Below are 16,462 nucleotides of genomic sequence, written 5' to 3'. Positions count from 1 at the left end.
TATATATATATATAAAATGCATATTTTATATTATATATTTAATATTCAATTAGATAACCATGATATATATAACTGTATATATAACCATTTTATATATATTATGTATACTTAAGTTATGTATAATATATAAGTATATATACATTTAAACTATATATATTATATATAAATATAACCATATAAAATATAAATAAAACATAGATCACTGAACTATGTTCCCAGCCCTTTTATAAAATTTTATCTTCAAGATAGAGTCTTGCTAAATTGCCCATGCTGGCCTCAAACTTGAGATGCTCTTACCTCAGCCTCCTGAGTACTGGGATTACAAGCATAACTCAGCACACCTGGCCTGGCTATTTGATAATAACTTGTAAGAACTTTTTGTATATTTTAGAAATTGGCTCTTTGTGATAGAGTTGAATATATTCCCTTTCTTCCTTCTGGTTTATCATTTGACTTTTGGTTTTCCTTTTGTGGTTTTTGCTACATAGAATTTTTTTATCTTTATATGATCGGATTTCTTAATTTGTGTTTCCTTTTTCAATGAATAACATTAAAATCTGGCATTCAGTGGAACCACCATTTGACCCAGCTATTCCCCTTCTCAGACTATACCCAAAAGACCTAAAAAGAGCATACTACAGGGACACAGCCACATCAATGTTTATAGCAGCACAATTCACAATAGCTAGAATGTGGAACCAACCTAGATGCCCTTCAATAGATGAATGGATTTTAAAAAGTGGCATTTATACACAATGGAATATTACTCAGCACTAAAAAATACAAGATCATGGCATTTGCAGGCAAATGGATGGCATTAGAGCAGATTATGCTAAGTGACATTAGCCAATCCCTAAAAAACAAATGCCGAATGTCTTCTCTGATATAAAGGGGGTGACTCAAAATGGGATAGGGAGGAAGAGCATGAGAAGAAGACTACCACTAAATAGGGAAGAGAGGTGGGAGGGGAAAAGAGGGAGAAGGGGAGTTGTACGGAAAATGGAAGGAGAACCTCATTGTTATACAGAACACATATATGATGTTGTGACGAGAAAAAGAAAAAAAAAAGTGTGTCACATTAGATTGGATAGAGAGAAAGGACGGAAGAGGAGGGGAGGAGTAGGGAGGATAGGAAGGGCAGCAGAATAGAATAGACAATATGATTGATGTATGTACATTCCATGTATGTATTATATGTCAAAATACATTCTGCTGTCATGTATGACAAAAAATAAAAATAAATCATATGGTTAAAAAAAGAAAAAAAAATTTAAAATAAAATCAAATCTGGCATTCAGCTAAAAGCTTACATATAATCTCATGTATCTCCTGCTTCCTCATCGTTTTACATCCTTGTAATAGGTCTCAATTCCATCTACTTTTCCCATTCTAATTGCTACTGTCCTAATTAAGCTTCTTTTCCCACCTCCATTTTTTGAGACAGGGTTTTGCTATGTTGCCTGGGCTGCCATCAAACTCCTGAACTCAAGTTATCCTCCTGCCTCAACCTCCTCAGCAGCTGGGGCTACAGGCATGCATCCTTGTTTAAGGATTTATTTTTTTTGATGCTGTTATTAATAGAATTAATAGAATTTTTCATAATTTCGTATTTTAAAAATATTTTTTAGTTGTAGATGGACACAATGCCTTTATTTTATTTTTTTTATTTTTATGTGATGCAGGGGATCGAACCTAGTGCCTCATACATGCTAGGCAAGCGCTCTACCACTGAGCCACAACCTCAGCCCCTCACATTGTTTATTGATAATTTTAGCAATGCAATGGATTTCTATGTATGGATTTTTGTATTCTGTGACCTCATTGAATATATTAATTCTAGTAGTGTTTTTTTTTTTCCCTTTCATTGCTGAGGATTGAACCAGGGGCACTTTATCACTGAGCTTCATCCCTGTCCTTTTTTTTTTTTTTTAATTATTTTTAAAAATTTTTATTTACTTCAAAATCCTTTTTAATTTTTTATTGAGACAGAATCTTGCTAACTAGCTGAGAGTGTCCTTGAACGTGAAATTCTCCTGCCTTGGCCTCCGAAGTCACTGGGATTACAGGTGTGTGCCACACCTGGCTGTACCCAGGCTCTTGTGACCACTGAAGTATACTACCCAGCCTGCTACTGGGTCTTTATCTATATTTATAGCAAGGAATAAAATGGATATGTCATACTCAAACATATCATGTTTAGGTGAAAAAATACATCAAAACTTACAAAATGCTTTATAATCCACAAAGTAATTTTATAGTCATTGTCTGATTTGAATGTTCTGATAATCACTGAGAAATGAGCAGAACCAATACTACATGGATTTTGTAGAAAGAAAACTGATTGTGATTTTCTAGTTTAGCACAGCAAATGGTAAATCTGGTTGTAAATTCCAAACTTTTGATCTGGCTACTACAAATCCTATACTTGGTTTTTCCATATTTGCCAAATATAACCTATTTTACCCAGAAGGTGGCAGTGTTCCTACCTAACCCCAGAACTGGGGATTGAATTGAGGGCCTCATGCATGCCAGGAAAGTCCCCTGCTACAAGTGTTTCTCTTAATATTCATTGAAAGTTCATTTTCCTATTTGAGGTACTTAAAAAGAGGTGAAAATTACATTATTTTGTCAGAACTTTTTTTTTTTTTCTAACACGGTACTGGGGATTGAACCTAGGGCTCTTGCACATGCTAGGCAATCACTACCACTGAGCTACACTCCAGCCCTTTTCATTTTATTTTGAGATAGGGTCTTGAAAAGTTGTCCAGGCTGTCCCTGAACTTGAGAACCTCCCGCTTCAGCCTTCCCAGTAGCTGGGATTGCAGATGTGTAACACCACACCGCAGCAAAACAGTTTGCCTCAGAGAACATTACTTCATCATATGTTTTGATGTTAAAGATAAAGATATTAATAAAATTGGTGCCTATATTATAGGAGTTCACAATTTGGGAGGAAGATGTGGAGGTGGGCGCTGGAGATTTAGCTCAGTGGTACACCACTTGCCTAGCATGGAAGATGCCTTCGTACAATAAAATGAAGAGCTAGTGCAGTGAAGAGGCTGAGGCAGAGATCATAAGTTTATAGCCAATCTGAGCAATGTAGGGAGATCCTGTCTCAAAATAAAAAGGGCTCGGGGTATAGGTCAATAGTAGAACATCTTTGGGTTCAATCCCAGTACTGCCAAAAAAAAAAAAAGGTAGATGAACTATCAAGCAAAGTTAAAATACTTCAAAAATTTCAAACAAAAAAAATTTTTTTTTCTTGTGGTACTAGAGATTAAACTGGGGTTGCTCTACCACTAAGCTACACCTTTTTATTTTGAGACAGGTTCTTGCTAAATTGCCCCAGGCTGGCCTCAAACTTGTGATCCTCCTGCTGCATCCTTTTGAATATCAGGGATTATATATGTTACAGGAATACAAATTTATAATGAACCTCTTGAGATGGTGCCTTTTTTTTCTTTTCTTTTTCTTTTTCTTGTGTTGGAATATCAGGCCTAAGGCTTAGTGCAAGCTAGGCAAGCACTCTGCCACTTAGCTACACCTCTAGACCCTTGAGGTAGTGTCTTGTGCACGTGCATGTGTGTATACAGTGTGTGTGTGTGTGTGTGTGTGTGTGTGTCCCTGTAGATTGAACCCAGGAGTACTCTACCCCTAATTTGTATTTTATTTAGAGACAGGTCTTGCTATTGCTGAAGCTGGCTTTGAACTCTTGATCCTCTTGTCTCAGCCTTCCGAGATGCTGGAATTATAAGTGTGCGCCACCACACCCAGCTCTTATATTCAAATTTTACATTTAGTTTAAGATTTCAGGATAACAGTAGCACTTATCCCAGAAGGAAAACAAAATTCAAGAATATAACCTCCTAAATTTACAGTGAATCAAAACTCAGATAAAATCTTGAATACCTGGTTAGTAGCACCTTCTAGCAACCGTGGTTTTCTACAAACTCTTTTGCTGTTTATGATAGTTTATCCCAATGTACAAATTAACAATAGGTGGCTCAAGTGTGAAGGAAGCAGGTATCTACTGAATAAAAAGAATATCGCCATATGATTGATCAATGTAGACCATTTTAAAGAACGCATAGAATCTAGTTTCTACATTAGGCTAACTTTCTGTCCCAATGATTCTACATGATTTGATTTCTGTATTCATTCCTTAAGTGTTTAGAAAAGAAAAAGTTCATTTGAAAAAGTTGTTGAGATATTCTCTGTAGTAATTTTTGGCCAGAAATATTTGTTGCTATAGGAGATGAGAGCATACTATTGGCACTGATATACAGGGTGTGAGATAAATTATTCTTTGGAGTCTTGCCTGTTTTCCAGTGAAATAAATTGAGGAGAATTGAGGCCAGGCTTTCCCAATTTCTAGTTTTAGACTGATTTTGTCATTCCAGCCTACATCAGAAGGGGTCAGAGCTAGGTTTTGCTTTGTGTTTGATACAGCTCCTTAAGTTTCCTGCCTAAGGAAGCAAAGGTGTTAAATACCCCTCCACCGCCACTTTTCCTAAGGCTTAACTTCATCCCTTTAACAGGAAATAAATTCAACTTTTTGGATTATTTTCATTACATAATATTTGAGGAGCACTTCTGCACTTGGGGCAGGCAGCACTCCTGCACTTGAGGCAGAAAGTTAATCAGTGGAAGGAAAGATAATGAATAAGGAGTATTTATATTGGGGTGGGGTATGAGGGGTGTGTGTGTGGGGAGATATCCATGACTGTGTTATGCCTTGTTCAGATCTCTGAGCTACATTCTGAGCTTCACTAGCAAAACAGCCTGTCTTAACTTCTTTCAGCCACATGTGCCACATCAGCTTGGCTCTCGTGAAATGGCTGGCTGGAGTCCAGCACATCTGCAGGTGATGCATTCTTCTGAGTTTTCCATCCTGATGTGAAGGGGCCTATAGTGGCAAAAAAAACATTTTTTAACATACAGATCAAGGATGATCCAGCCCCAGTTCCTTTACTTGGAATACAAGTTTAAAAAGGTTGCTTTTCTGAAGAAATCACAAATCAGTCTATACTGAAAAGAGACATTAAAGAGAAGCTAAAGAATAACTTTTTTTAAAAATTTATTTATTTAGTGGTACTTTACCACTGAATTATATTCCCAGACCTCCATTTTTTTTTTTAATTGAAACAGGGTTTTGCAAAGTTGCTGAGACTAGTCTTGAATTTGTGATCTTCCTGCTCACCCTCCAGAGTTGAGTTGTGGGATTATAGGTGTGTACCACCAAGCTCAGAAAACAACTCTTACTTTACTTTTTCTTCCCCTCTCAAAATACTTCTAGTGCTGGGACCACGAAAACTAAAAATTAAAGAGACATTGACCAAATCTAGAAAAAGGTGGGCAATATAATGGGCAAAACAGAAGGGAGTCAAAGTAAACACTGGAGGAAATAGGATTCTTCCTCCTTCCATACACTTCCTGAATCTAATCGTAGAACACTGTGCCTTCCTCATCTCTTCCACACACACACACACCATATCCACTTACTGGCTGGATGTGGTGTAGTATGCTTGTAATCCCCACTACCCTGGAGGCTGAGGCAGAAGGATCACAAATTCAAGGCCACCAGGGGGCAAAACCTCATCTCAAAAAATGAAAATGGCTTGAGATATAGCTCAGTAATAGAGCCTCTCTGAGTCTCAATAACGCTAAGAACAGTGGTGCTTGCCTATAATCCCAGCAATTTAGGAACCCGAGGCAGGAGGATTGCAAGGTCTTCAAGGCAGTCAAGATGACATAGTGAGACCTTGTCTCAAAATAAAAAATCAAAAGGGCCAGGGATGTAGCTCGTGATAAAGCACATGGCTTGAGGCCTTGGGTTCAATCTTCAGCACTACACATTTACCCCACCCCAAATTTGAAAAAACTAAACATACCAGAATAAAGGATGCTGTTCCCACTTAGTTTTGTTAGTGCTCTTTGACATAATTTACCTTTGATATCAGTTTGTGTATATGGGTAATTTTACTTCTGTGGCTTCTATGTGAACTTATTTAAAAACTATAAAGATGTAGATTTTTATATTAGTTCATCTAAATAGTTTATTTAGTTGGATCCTTCTTTGTCTCCTTTCTATCTGGTACACCACTCTAGGGGAAAATGGAGTTAAGTTTTGTTTTTTTTCTTTAATATTTTTTATAGTTTTTTAAATAGTTTCGAACCCAGTCTCTGAGGTATGGCCATGCAAGCGCTCAACCACTGAGTTACATCCCCAGCCCCTGGGGTTAAGTTTTTTTTTTTTTTTTAGTTGTAGATGGACACAATACCTTTATTTATTTTTATGTGGTGCTGAGGATTGAACTCAGTGCCTCACACATGCTAGGCAGGCATTCTACCACTGAGCTACAGCACAGCCCTTGGGGTTCAGTTTTAAGATGAATAAAATCCATATCTCTACCCCCAGAGATCTGCTTCGATTTCTTCGTTTAGTAGGACTCAAAGGAAAATGAGAGCTGGGGTATCTTGTACCTAGTGCTCTTTGATTCTGTGGTGTTTGTTTGTTTCTAAGAGCTTAAAGATGTTATGCCAATTTACAGGAGATAGGGAGTTACGAAAATAATTCTTTTTTAATATTTTTTTTTTAGTTATAGTTGGCCACAATACCTTTATTTTATTTATTTATTTTTATGTGGTGCTGAGGATAGTACCCAGAGCCTCACACATGCCAGACGACTGCACTACCACTGAGCCACAACCCAGATCCACGAAAAGAATTTTTGAATAATCAGTTCATTTGCTAATGGGGGAAGAGAGAAAGGAAAAATTGGATTGAGTGGTCCCTGTGGAACTTCTGATCTAGTATTTTCCAGGTATGTAGTTTAACCTGCTTTGTCCTAATATAATCTTTCTTCCCCCCAGTGCTGGAGTTGAACCCAGGGCTTTGTATATGCTAGGCAAGTACTCTGTCTCTGAGCTACATCTACATTCTCCCCTTTAAAAAAAAATCTTACTTTGAGATGGAATCTTGCTGAGTTACTCAGGTTGGCCTCAAATTTTATTTTATTTATTTATTTTTGGTACTGGGAATTGAACCCAGAGGTGCTTAATCACTGGGCCACATCCCCAGCCCTTTTTCATATTTTACATTATTTTTTATTTTGGGGGGGAGGGTGCTGGGGATTAGAACTTAGGGCCTTGTGCATGCAAGACAAGCACTCTATCAACTGAGCTATGTCCCAGCCCCTTGGCCTAAATTTTCAAACCACCTGCCTCAAATCTCCTGTAGCTAAGATTATAGGTGTGCACCATTGCACCTGGCTCAGACTCCATCTCTTTGAAAAAAGGTTAAAAGTAATGATTTTTAATGTTTTCATCATAAACAAATGAAAATGTTTGAGGGGTTAGGTATGTTTGACTTGATTTAAATATTACACAATATGTGCATATATCAAAACATTGCCTGCTACACATTAATAGATATAATTTTTATGTGTCAGTTAAAAACAAACTTAATTTATAAGATTTGAAATGTTTGTCAAAGAGATATTGTCATTTTCATATTCATAGCAACACTATTCATAATAGCCAAGTTATAGAATCAACCTAAATGTCTCTCAACAGATGAATAGATAAAGAAAATATGGCATATTTTCACAATGGAAGACTATTCAGCCTTTAAAAAGAAGGAAATTCTGTCATTTTGTAACTGCAGGATGGAACTGGAGAACATTATGCTAAGTAAAAGAATCCAGACACACAAAAACAAATACTACATGTTCTCATCACATGTGGAATCTAAAATAATCAAACTCACAGAAGCAGAGGGTAGAATGGCTGTTAGAAAGGCTGAGAGGTGGGGGAGTACAAAAGGGTATAAAATCTCAGGAGAAATGAGATTGTTTTTTTTTAAAGATCTAATTGCACACCTTGGTGAATTTTATTAATAGTGTATTACAGGAGCTGGGGTTGTGGCTCAGTGGTAGAGTGCTTGCCTAGCATGTGTGAGGTACTGGGTTTGATTTTCAGCACCACATATAAATAAATAATAAAGTTCCATCGACAACTAAAAAATATTTTAAGGAAAAAAAATAGTGTATTGTACATTTCAAAATTACTAAGTAATTTCAAATGTCCTCACCACAACGAAATGATGGGTTATCTGAGGTGATGGATATATTAGCTTGATTCAGTTATCCCATATTATATTCATAAGTCATATCTCTTTGTACTCCATATAAGAGCTATAAATTGTTAATTTACAATTAAAAAAAAACACCATGACTAGCCAATTACAGTGAGACACATCAGTAGGATGACAACTACAAAAGAGAAACACGGGGGAGCTGGGGTTGTGGCTCAGTGGCAGAGCGCTTGCCTAGCATGTGTGAGGCACTGGGTTCGATTCTCAGCACCACATACAAATAAATGAACAAAATAAAGGTCCATCAACATCTAAAAAAATAAATAAATATATAAAAGAAACACATAGCTCACTGGTAGAGTGCTTGCCTTTACTGCAGCCTGCAGGAACCCTGGGTTCAATCCCCAGCACACACACACACAAACAAAACAAACAAAAAAACTCAGCCTTCAAAAAGTGAATATTAGAATTTTAAAAAATTAAATTGATTGCATTTATGGATCTGGTCCTCAAGAGTAAGTTTTCTGAACCACATTAAGCCAAAGGAGAAGGTATCTACCAAGGACTTCAATAGCAAGGATAAATTGGTATATAATTAATGAGTATCTGAGGGCAGGGAAGGTGCTTTTTTGAAAAATATGTCATTACTGAGAGATGCTGTTATTTATTTATTTGCTGTAATTGGCTCCTATTTCCAATCTCAGTTGCAATTCCCACATTGAGGCTGTTCCCACCCTTCCTGTGTCCCTTGAGCTGAGCAGGCACTTCCTGTCCTATTGGAAATGAAAGTTACAGACTGGGGGTGGATGTGTATGTGTGTATTTACTCTGCAGAATGCTAGTACTGTCTGTTCCATTATCATAGCAAAAAAAGTGACAGGAAAACCAGGCTGGAGACCAGAACTTCATTTTAGGAGCTTTATGTTTGTTGTGACAAAACAGACTGGATCAATTGATGTTTGGAGGGTACTTGTGATGTCGCAGGGTGGCCTTAAGAAGGGATTTGAACACTTTCATTCTAAGTCCTGTTCCACTTAGATGGGGAGGGTTCCTGGGTATCAATGTTAAGTTTTTGGCTTACTAGAATTTTCTTGTTAAGGCTTCTCCTACAAGGGATTTCTTTGAAACTATTAGATTTAAATCTTGTTACAACTGTGTTAGGTTCTTACTCTTAAGTTATGTTTTTCTCCCTAGGAAATTTTCTATTTTTCTTCTTTAAAACATATGTTCTTTAAATAGTTATGTATATATTTATTTTTACAGCTCCAAGAGGACTTAAGCAGCCCTCCCAACTCTACAAACTTCAGCGTGGACATAAATTCCAGTTTTGGTGAGTTGCTGTACTTATTTCAGCTTCATGGATCTTAAAAGACTTGGAAATAGTGGGATAAAGAGTCAAATAAGATATATTTCAGTCTGATAATGGCTTTTTTTGGTGGGGAGGGTGCCAGGGATACTTAACTACTGAGCCACATCCCCAGACCTTTTTATCTTTTTATTTTGAAACAGGGCCTCACTAAGTTCCTTAGGGTCTTGCTTACTTGCTGAGGCTGACTTTGAACTTGTGATCTATCCTCTTGCTTCATCCTCCCAAGCTGCTGGGATTACAGGCATGCACCACCCGGCCTGATAATGCGTTCTTAAATATGAACTCCTTCCTGAGAGAATGTGAAATAGGAGTCCCAGGGTATTAGCGTAATCTGGGAGAAACAGAACTATCTAAGGATCTAAAATTCATTTTTCCCCATTTTTTATTTTCTCTGCTTTTTGGTGTGTTCCTCTGTTCTTTATTAGAGCATTAAGATCACTCTAAATATACTCTATCTCAGTATATATTCTTTTTTTGTTGGTAGGGGATTGAACCCAGGGGTACTTAATCACTGAGCCACATCCCCAGCCCTTTTTATATTTCATTTCTTTGCTAAGCTGCATAGGGACTTGCTAAATTACTAAGGCTGGCTCTGAACTATCCTCCTGCCTCAGCCTCTTGAGTTGCTGGGAATTTGTTTTCTTTATGTATTCACCAAGTCAATATCTCAGTGGTCCCTTTGGCATCAAGCTTAAAATCTTCTTATAGCTGAGATCTGAGGAAAGGGAAATTTCTGTTGTCTTTTTATAAGAATCAGAACTTGTTCACAGAGTAAAGGGGATGAATTTGAAAAGGGTTAGACCTACAGATTCTTCTTTCTAGCTTTAACTACTGAGCTTATGGAAAACAAAAAACTAATATCTTGGGCATTAGGACCCAGTGGAAGTGGCTCGTTCAGACTCTGGGCTAACTTCTCTCAGTGACGTAGAAGCAGCCCTAACTCATTCTTACCCGCAGCCCCCCCATCTCTCTCTCCTGCTCCCTTTCTCCCCTTTCTCCTCCCCCTCCCTTCTCCCTCTCCCTCCCTCTTTTTTTTTTCCTCCCTCTCTCTCTCTTTCTCCCTCTTTACCCCCTCCCTTTCCTTCTCACTCTTCTCCTTCTCAGTTCTCTAACATTAAAGAGAAAATGCTGCTATCAGTGACTTCCAGGCCTGGGATTTCAACTTTTGGCTATAACAAGAACAACAAAAAGGTAGGGAAAAGAGCTTTTTTGGAATTCAGTTACTTCCTTTTCTGGGGATCCGGGAGTGCCCTTGGCTTTAGCATTCTCCTTTAAGAGGGGAATGAGTTCCTCCCTCGGCTCAGTGCTCTCTTTTCCACTACTTCTTTTGGTGCCATTTCTCACCTGGTTCTGGTGTTAAGAGTTTACAGTCCCTGTTTATGAGGCCTGAGAAGGCATGGAAATTAAAAACAAATCAAGCTTGCAAGTTTGTATCCTTGAGAAATGAAGTTAGACTCCCAGATGATACACCTATCTCCATGGGGATAATATGTCATCTCAGACCGTGTCCCCTAGCCCTCTCCCAACAAACTCATTTTGACTTTTGGTCAACAATGTCTATTCTCCTCCACTCTGCCTTTTGTTTGTCTGTTTGTTTGTTTATTTATTTATTTATTATTTTATGTATGTATTTATATTGTGCTAGGGATCAAACCCAGGGTTTCCTGCATGCCAGACAAGCACTCTACCACTAAGCTACATCCCAAGCCCCCTACCTTCCTTACTATCACCAGACTGCTGAAATCACAGGTAGTGCAATTTCACAGCTCATCAAGAACTGGGTATGTTCTTCTAGACCCTGAGACCCTATCCCACTCATTTTGTAAAGAAGGAATCTTGAGAGATGACATGCCTTGGGATTAAGGCATAAAGGTCTGTGATTCTTTGGATCTTGCTTATTATGATCTGATACTTGGAGCTCTGCAGATAACCAGGCTTAGCAGGGATCCTTAGAGTCTTTATGATTAACCATGGCTTCCAGAGAGATGTACTGTGGTTGGGCACATGGGCAGTCTGGAAAGACATGGACAATCTTGCGCACATTTGCCAGGGAATATCCTTGGGAGTTTCTTGGCATTTCAGGGCACAGTATTGATTAAGAGAAATTTTATGGGGCTGGGAATTTAGCTCAGTGGTAGAGTGCTTGTATAGCTTGCATGAGGCTCTGACTTTGATCTCTAGCACTGCCAAAAAATAAATAAATAAAAGAAAGAAAGAAACTTCATGCTGTAGCAGGAAGATTCTACTCACTGTCTGGGTATTGTAACTGTTCTTAATAAGACAGGGATTTTTGCTCATCTAATAGAATGTTGGAGGTTGCAAAGATCTCTGCTGCTTTCTCGTGTACCTATAGAGATCATTGCAGGTAGATTTAAACCTAAGTGTCTAATCAGAGCGGTGGGTGAATTTATTTATTTATTTGTTGTTGTTGATATTGGGATTTAACCCAGGGCTTCATGCATGCTAAGTAAATGCTCTAACCACTTAACTGCTTTCCCAGCCCCTAGTGGGTGAATGTTTATAGACCCAAACTTAATGTTAAGTTATAGTTGTTAGTTTGTATAGTTTTATTCTGTTTATGTCTTTAAGAATGAAAGGTTCATACATATTTGTTGAATATGCATATCCTGATAACCTCCTATTAAATGTTATACAGTTTTATGTATTATACAGATATATTTGAGAGGGGAATATTTCATCTATCTTTATTCTCTTTAAATTGGTATAGTACTGTATTAAAGCTTCTTTCCAGATTTTTTTTTCTCTTCACATTTGGGGTTACTCAGAACCCACTAAAATAAAGTAAAATGAATCTCCAAAATTGACTGTTTTCCTATTTCAGGGTCTTATGTATTTGAAGATATCTAAAACCTCTCTCATCATCAGCTCTCCACTCCCTCAACCCCCTGGGAGAATAAGAAGTGTTTAACTAGCTTCTAAATCTAGTGCAGTATAGGGAACAAAAGGTATGGTTGTAAATTTGAGTTCAAATTTCATATCTCTTCCTGATAACCTGTAAGATATAGGAAGAAATTCAGGAAACATTGGGACCAGTGGGCAGGATAGGAATAACATTGTATAACATTAGTAACATTGTTACTAATATGTTTGTCAATCTTTGGGTTCTATGGGTCACTGTTATGTATGAGACATCTAAGGATGCTGTATATTTACATCCTTTTGTGTCTGTATATATGACTCTTGTGTGTTTTTGTTAGATTGTGAATGTTGAGTGTATTTAAACTAATGCTTTACCATGTTTCTAGTCTGCTGTTGACATATAGGCTTAATATGTTTGTTTCTCTGTTTTGGGACAAGTGTTATGGATGCATGAAAATGTATTCATGTAATTTGTGCTTTTTAAAAATAATCTAACATTAATTTTTAAAATAACTTAGCTTTTTAGTGATAAATGTAAGGTATACCCTTTATTAAATTAAACATAAAGGGATTTATAAAATAATCCTCCCTTTGTGTCCTATAGTTCTTTACTCAACCCAATTCCTCAAGGAAAGTAACTGGTAATAGTTTGGTGTATGTGTCATTTGAGACTTTTTTTTTTTTTTTGTAGCAGGGATTGAACCCTGAGGCTCATTGTCACAGGCTACATCCCCAGCCCTTTTTTATTTTGAGACAGTGTCTCACTAAGTTGCTGAGGAGGCCTTGAACTTGTAATCCTCCTGACTCAGCCACCGGGATTACAGGCATGTGTCACTGTACTCGTATCCAGACTTTTTTAAAATGCCAAAACAGAGTTTTAATCTTGACAGTAGCTAATTTGCTGTTTCTATTAAGATAACCTGTAAGATATAGGAAGATATCAGGTGGAACCAATCTATGTAATAAAGTTGTTGGACCTGCTCCAAATGTTTAAAAAATGGAAATAGGGCTGGGGGTATGTAGCTCAGTGGTAGAGCATGTGCTTGGCATACTCAGGAAGCTCTGAGTTTAGTCCCCAGCACCCATCCCTTAAAAAAGCAATCAAATTATACATATCTGCTACTTTTTTTTAAAAAGACCAGAATTTTTACACCATAATTTGCTGTTGTCTATAGTCATCACCTGTGGTTTTTAGAATAACAGATTACCAGAGATATTACCATTTTGATTTTTAAATTTTTTTTAAGAGAGAGAGAGAGAATTTTTTTTTAATATTTATTTTTTAGTTTTCGGCAGACACAACATCTTTGTTTGTATGTGGTGCTGAGGATCGAACCTGGGCCGCACGCATGCCAGGCGAGCGGGCTACCGCTTGAGCCACATCCCCAGCCCGATATTACCATTTTGAAAAGTTGTTTTTTGTGTACCACTTGTGACTTGCTTATATTAAAGTGTATTATTTACTAGATTTTAAAAAGTAGGATTACTTAATTTTTTCCCCTTCTTTTCTCGGGATTGAATCCCAGGTGTTTTACATCCCCATCACCCCCACCCCATTTTTTTTTATTTTTATTTTTTTTGCAGTGCTGGGGATTGAACCCAGGGCCTTGTATAAGCCTTGTATAATTTTCTCTTCCCCAGTCCTCCCAAGCCCTTTTTATTTTCACTTTTTTTATTTGGGGATAGGGTCCTGCCTAGGCTGGTCTTGAATTTATGATTCTTCTGCCTCGGGATTACAGGTGTGCGCCGCCACACCCAGCAGGATTATTTTATTTTGAAATATATACTTACTGGGGAAGTTTCTAAGAAGCTCATGATAATCATACTTTTCTTACTTTTTGGCTGGTGTTAAATATAAGAATGCAGTCAACAAAAGCATAATGCCTAATAAAGGCAATCTTTATTGGGATATAGTGTTAAATTCCCATTTATTTCTTTGGAATTAAAATAGTTACAGAAAGGGGAAATGTGGACTTCAAAAAGGGATTCTGGAAGATAATTTAATGTACTTTTTAAAAACATCAGTTTTAATGGCCTTCAATTAGTCTTTGTTATAGGGCTGAAGCAAAAAAAAAGTTATTTCTAGGGTCTTGCCACTGTATCTTCAGTGTTTGAGTGAGTTGTCTCAGTAGGGAGATTGGAGTATAGGTGAGGTTGAAGGAGGAAATATTTGGGACTAAAGGAATTTCATACTTGTACAGGGCCTAACCACACCTTCCCTGACATCATCTCCCTGGCATGTGTTATTATAATTTAACTCCTCATAGCATCAACAACCATTTCCTTTGGAAAAAAAGAAAAGGGACTGCATTTAATGTGGGATAATTTGCTTTCCCCATGTATTTCATACAGTTTCAATGTCTTCTTGATGTTAACACATTGAAGACCAATGTGGGGCTGGAGGCTGTGATGAAAATAGGACTGACTAGTGGGTGTTGCCAGATCTTTAGTCTTTGATAAGCTTCAGTAAACTGAGATGGTCAAGGTGTTTACTCAGAAGAGAGTGAGAAACACTGCTGGAATCATTTCTACTTATAAAGGGAGAGAGAATTTTCTGCATTTATATTTACTACATTTTTGTCTAATCAATTTGAAGAGAACTGAGAACTAAGAACTTGTAGGTCTAATATCTCTTGACTAGGACAGCTTTGTGTGTGTGTGTGTGTGTGTGTGTGTGAGAGAGAGAGAGAGAGAGACAAGGTCTTACTATGTTGCCTAGGCTGGCCTCAAACTCCTGGGCTCAAGCAGTCCTCTTGCCTGAACCTCCTGAGTAGCTGAGACTACAGGTACATGCTGCCATGCTTGGCTTAGGACAGCTATGAATTATGTTATTAGTATTAAGTTAACTCAGTTGGTTGAAGCTTAGCGGTGATATCTTAACATTGATCCCTCCATTCCATTTTTACGTACCACTCTAATTTGTACTATCAATTTTGACTATTTTTACTACTATTGTAAGCATTCCACATGATGTCCTTGTCTACTGTTTTCCTACCTTTTATGCTTTGCCCCCAAATATAAGAAATTTATATTTTTGGTTGTCCTGGAGATTGAATCCAGGAGTGATATACCACAGAGCCACATCCCTGGTTCTTTTTATTTTGAGATAGGTCTGGCTAAATTGCTGGGTTTATAGGCATGTGCCACTATGCCTAGCTGCCTCCAAGTAATTTTATACCTGCTTCCAGAACAATCTTCCAACACCCCAGCATTCTAGCACAGATTATTTCTTGTATAAAACACTTTCATAGCTATATATTACCTGCTGGAAAAAGCCTAATTCCCTAGCCTAATATCCACCTGTCTTGCCTTTCCTTATTTTCTCCACCTTACTGGACCCCCAATCCCACTGATTTCATTACATTCACTCTGCTTACCAGTTGTGTTAACTGCAGTTCTCTGGTTGTGTCCTTTGATTCTGGTTTGCATTTCTGAATCCATAGGAAAATGTTCAATAAAACAGAAAAGAATATGACAAACAGAACAAGGTAAAAATATAGATTAGAGTAAGAGATTAATTGGAATTAAAAGTTGAACAGGCAGTCCATAAAATTATATAATGGAAAATAAGGACTGAAAAATAGCCATTGATTTTGTTAGTATGAAGGTGATTGATGATTTTGACAAGCAATTTCAGAGTAGTAGGGAGCAAAAGTGAGACTGGAGTAGGTTGATGAGTGAAAGAAGGTAAGGAAATATGGATGGTTTGTATAAACTAATCTTTATATTTTAGTTGTAGGTAGACACAATGTTTTTATTTTATTTATTTTATGTGGTGCAGATGATCTAACCCAGTGCATCACATGTGAGAGGCATGCACTCCACCACTGAGCCACAACCCCAGTCTCATGTATAGATTAATCTTTTATGAACTTCAATTAAGGTGGAAAACAGAGCTGGGTGTCTCAGTACATTCCTGTAATCCCATTGACATAGGAGGTTGAGGCAGGAGGATTGTGAGTTCAAAGCCAGCTTCAGCAACTTAGTGAGGCACTAAGCAACTCAGTGAGACCCTGTCTCTAAATAAAATGTAAAATAGAGCTGGGGATGTGGCTCAGTAGTTGAATATCCCAGAGTTCAATTTCCAGTACCCCCCCACACCGAAAAAAAAAAAAAAAA

At 37.5% G+C, this 16,462-nt stretch overlaps 1 protein-coding gene across 10 annotated transcripts in view; it reads left to right on the top strand.

The window, feature by feature from the left end:
* The window catches only part of Rbms2 (RNA binding motif single stranded interacting protein 2), a 78,646-nt gene that overhangs the window by 12,289 nt on the left and 49,895 nt on the right, over window positions 1-16,462 (top strand). For 2 of the 10 annotated variants that reach the window (XM_048807152.1, XM_048807149.1), the window contains 2 exons: window positions 9,358-9,424; window positions 10,568-10,654. In XM_048807152.1, the coding sequence (XP_048663109.1) occupies window positions 10,589-10,654 (66 nt within the window). In that variant the 5' untranslated portion in view covers window positions 9,358-9,424; window positions 10,568-10,588. The other 8 variants (XM_048807180.1, XM_015483184.2, XM_048807142.1 and 5 more) reach the window with 7 other exon arrangements.

The sequence above is a fragment of the Marmota marmota genome, unplaced genomic scaffold (genome assembly GCF_001458135.2).
Source record: "Marmota marmota marmota unplaced genomic scaffold, marMar, whole genome shotgun sequence".
In the NCBI taxonomy this organism is placed as follows: domain Eukaryota; kingdom Metazoa; phylum Chordata; class Mammalia; order Rodentia; family Sciuridae; genus Marmota; species Marmota marmota.
This window is presented reverse-complemented; position numbering and strand designations above follow the sequence as displayed.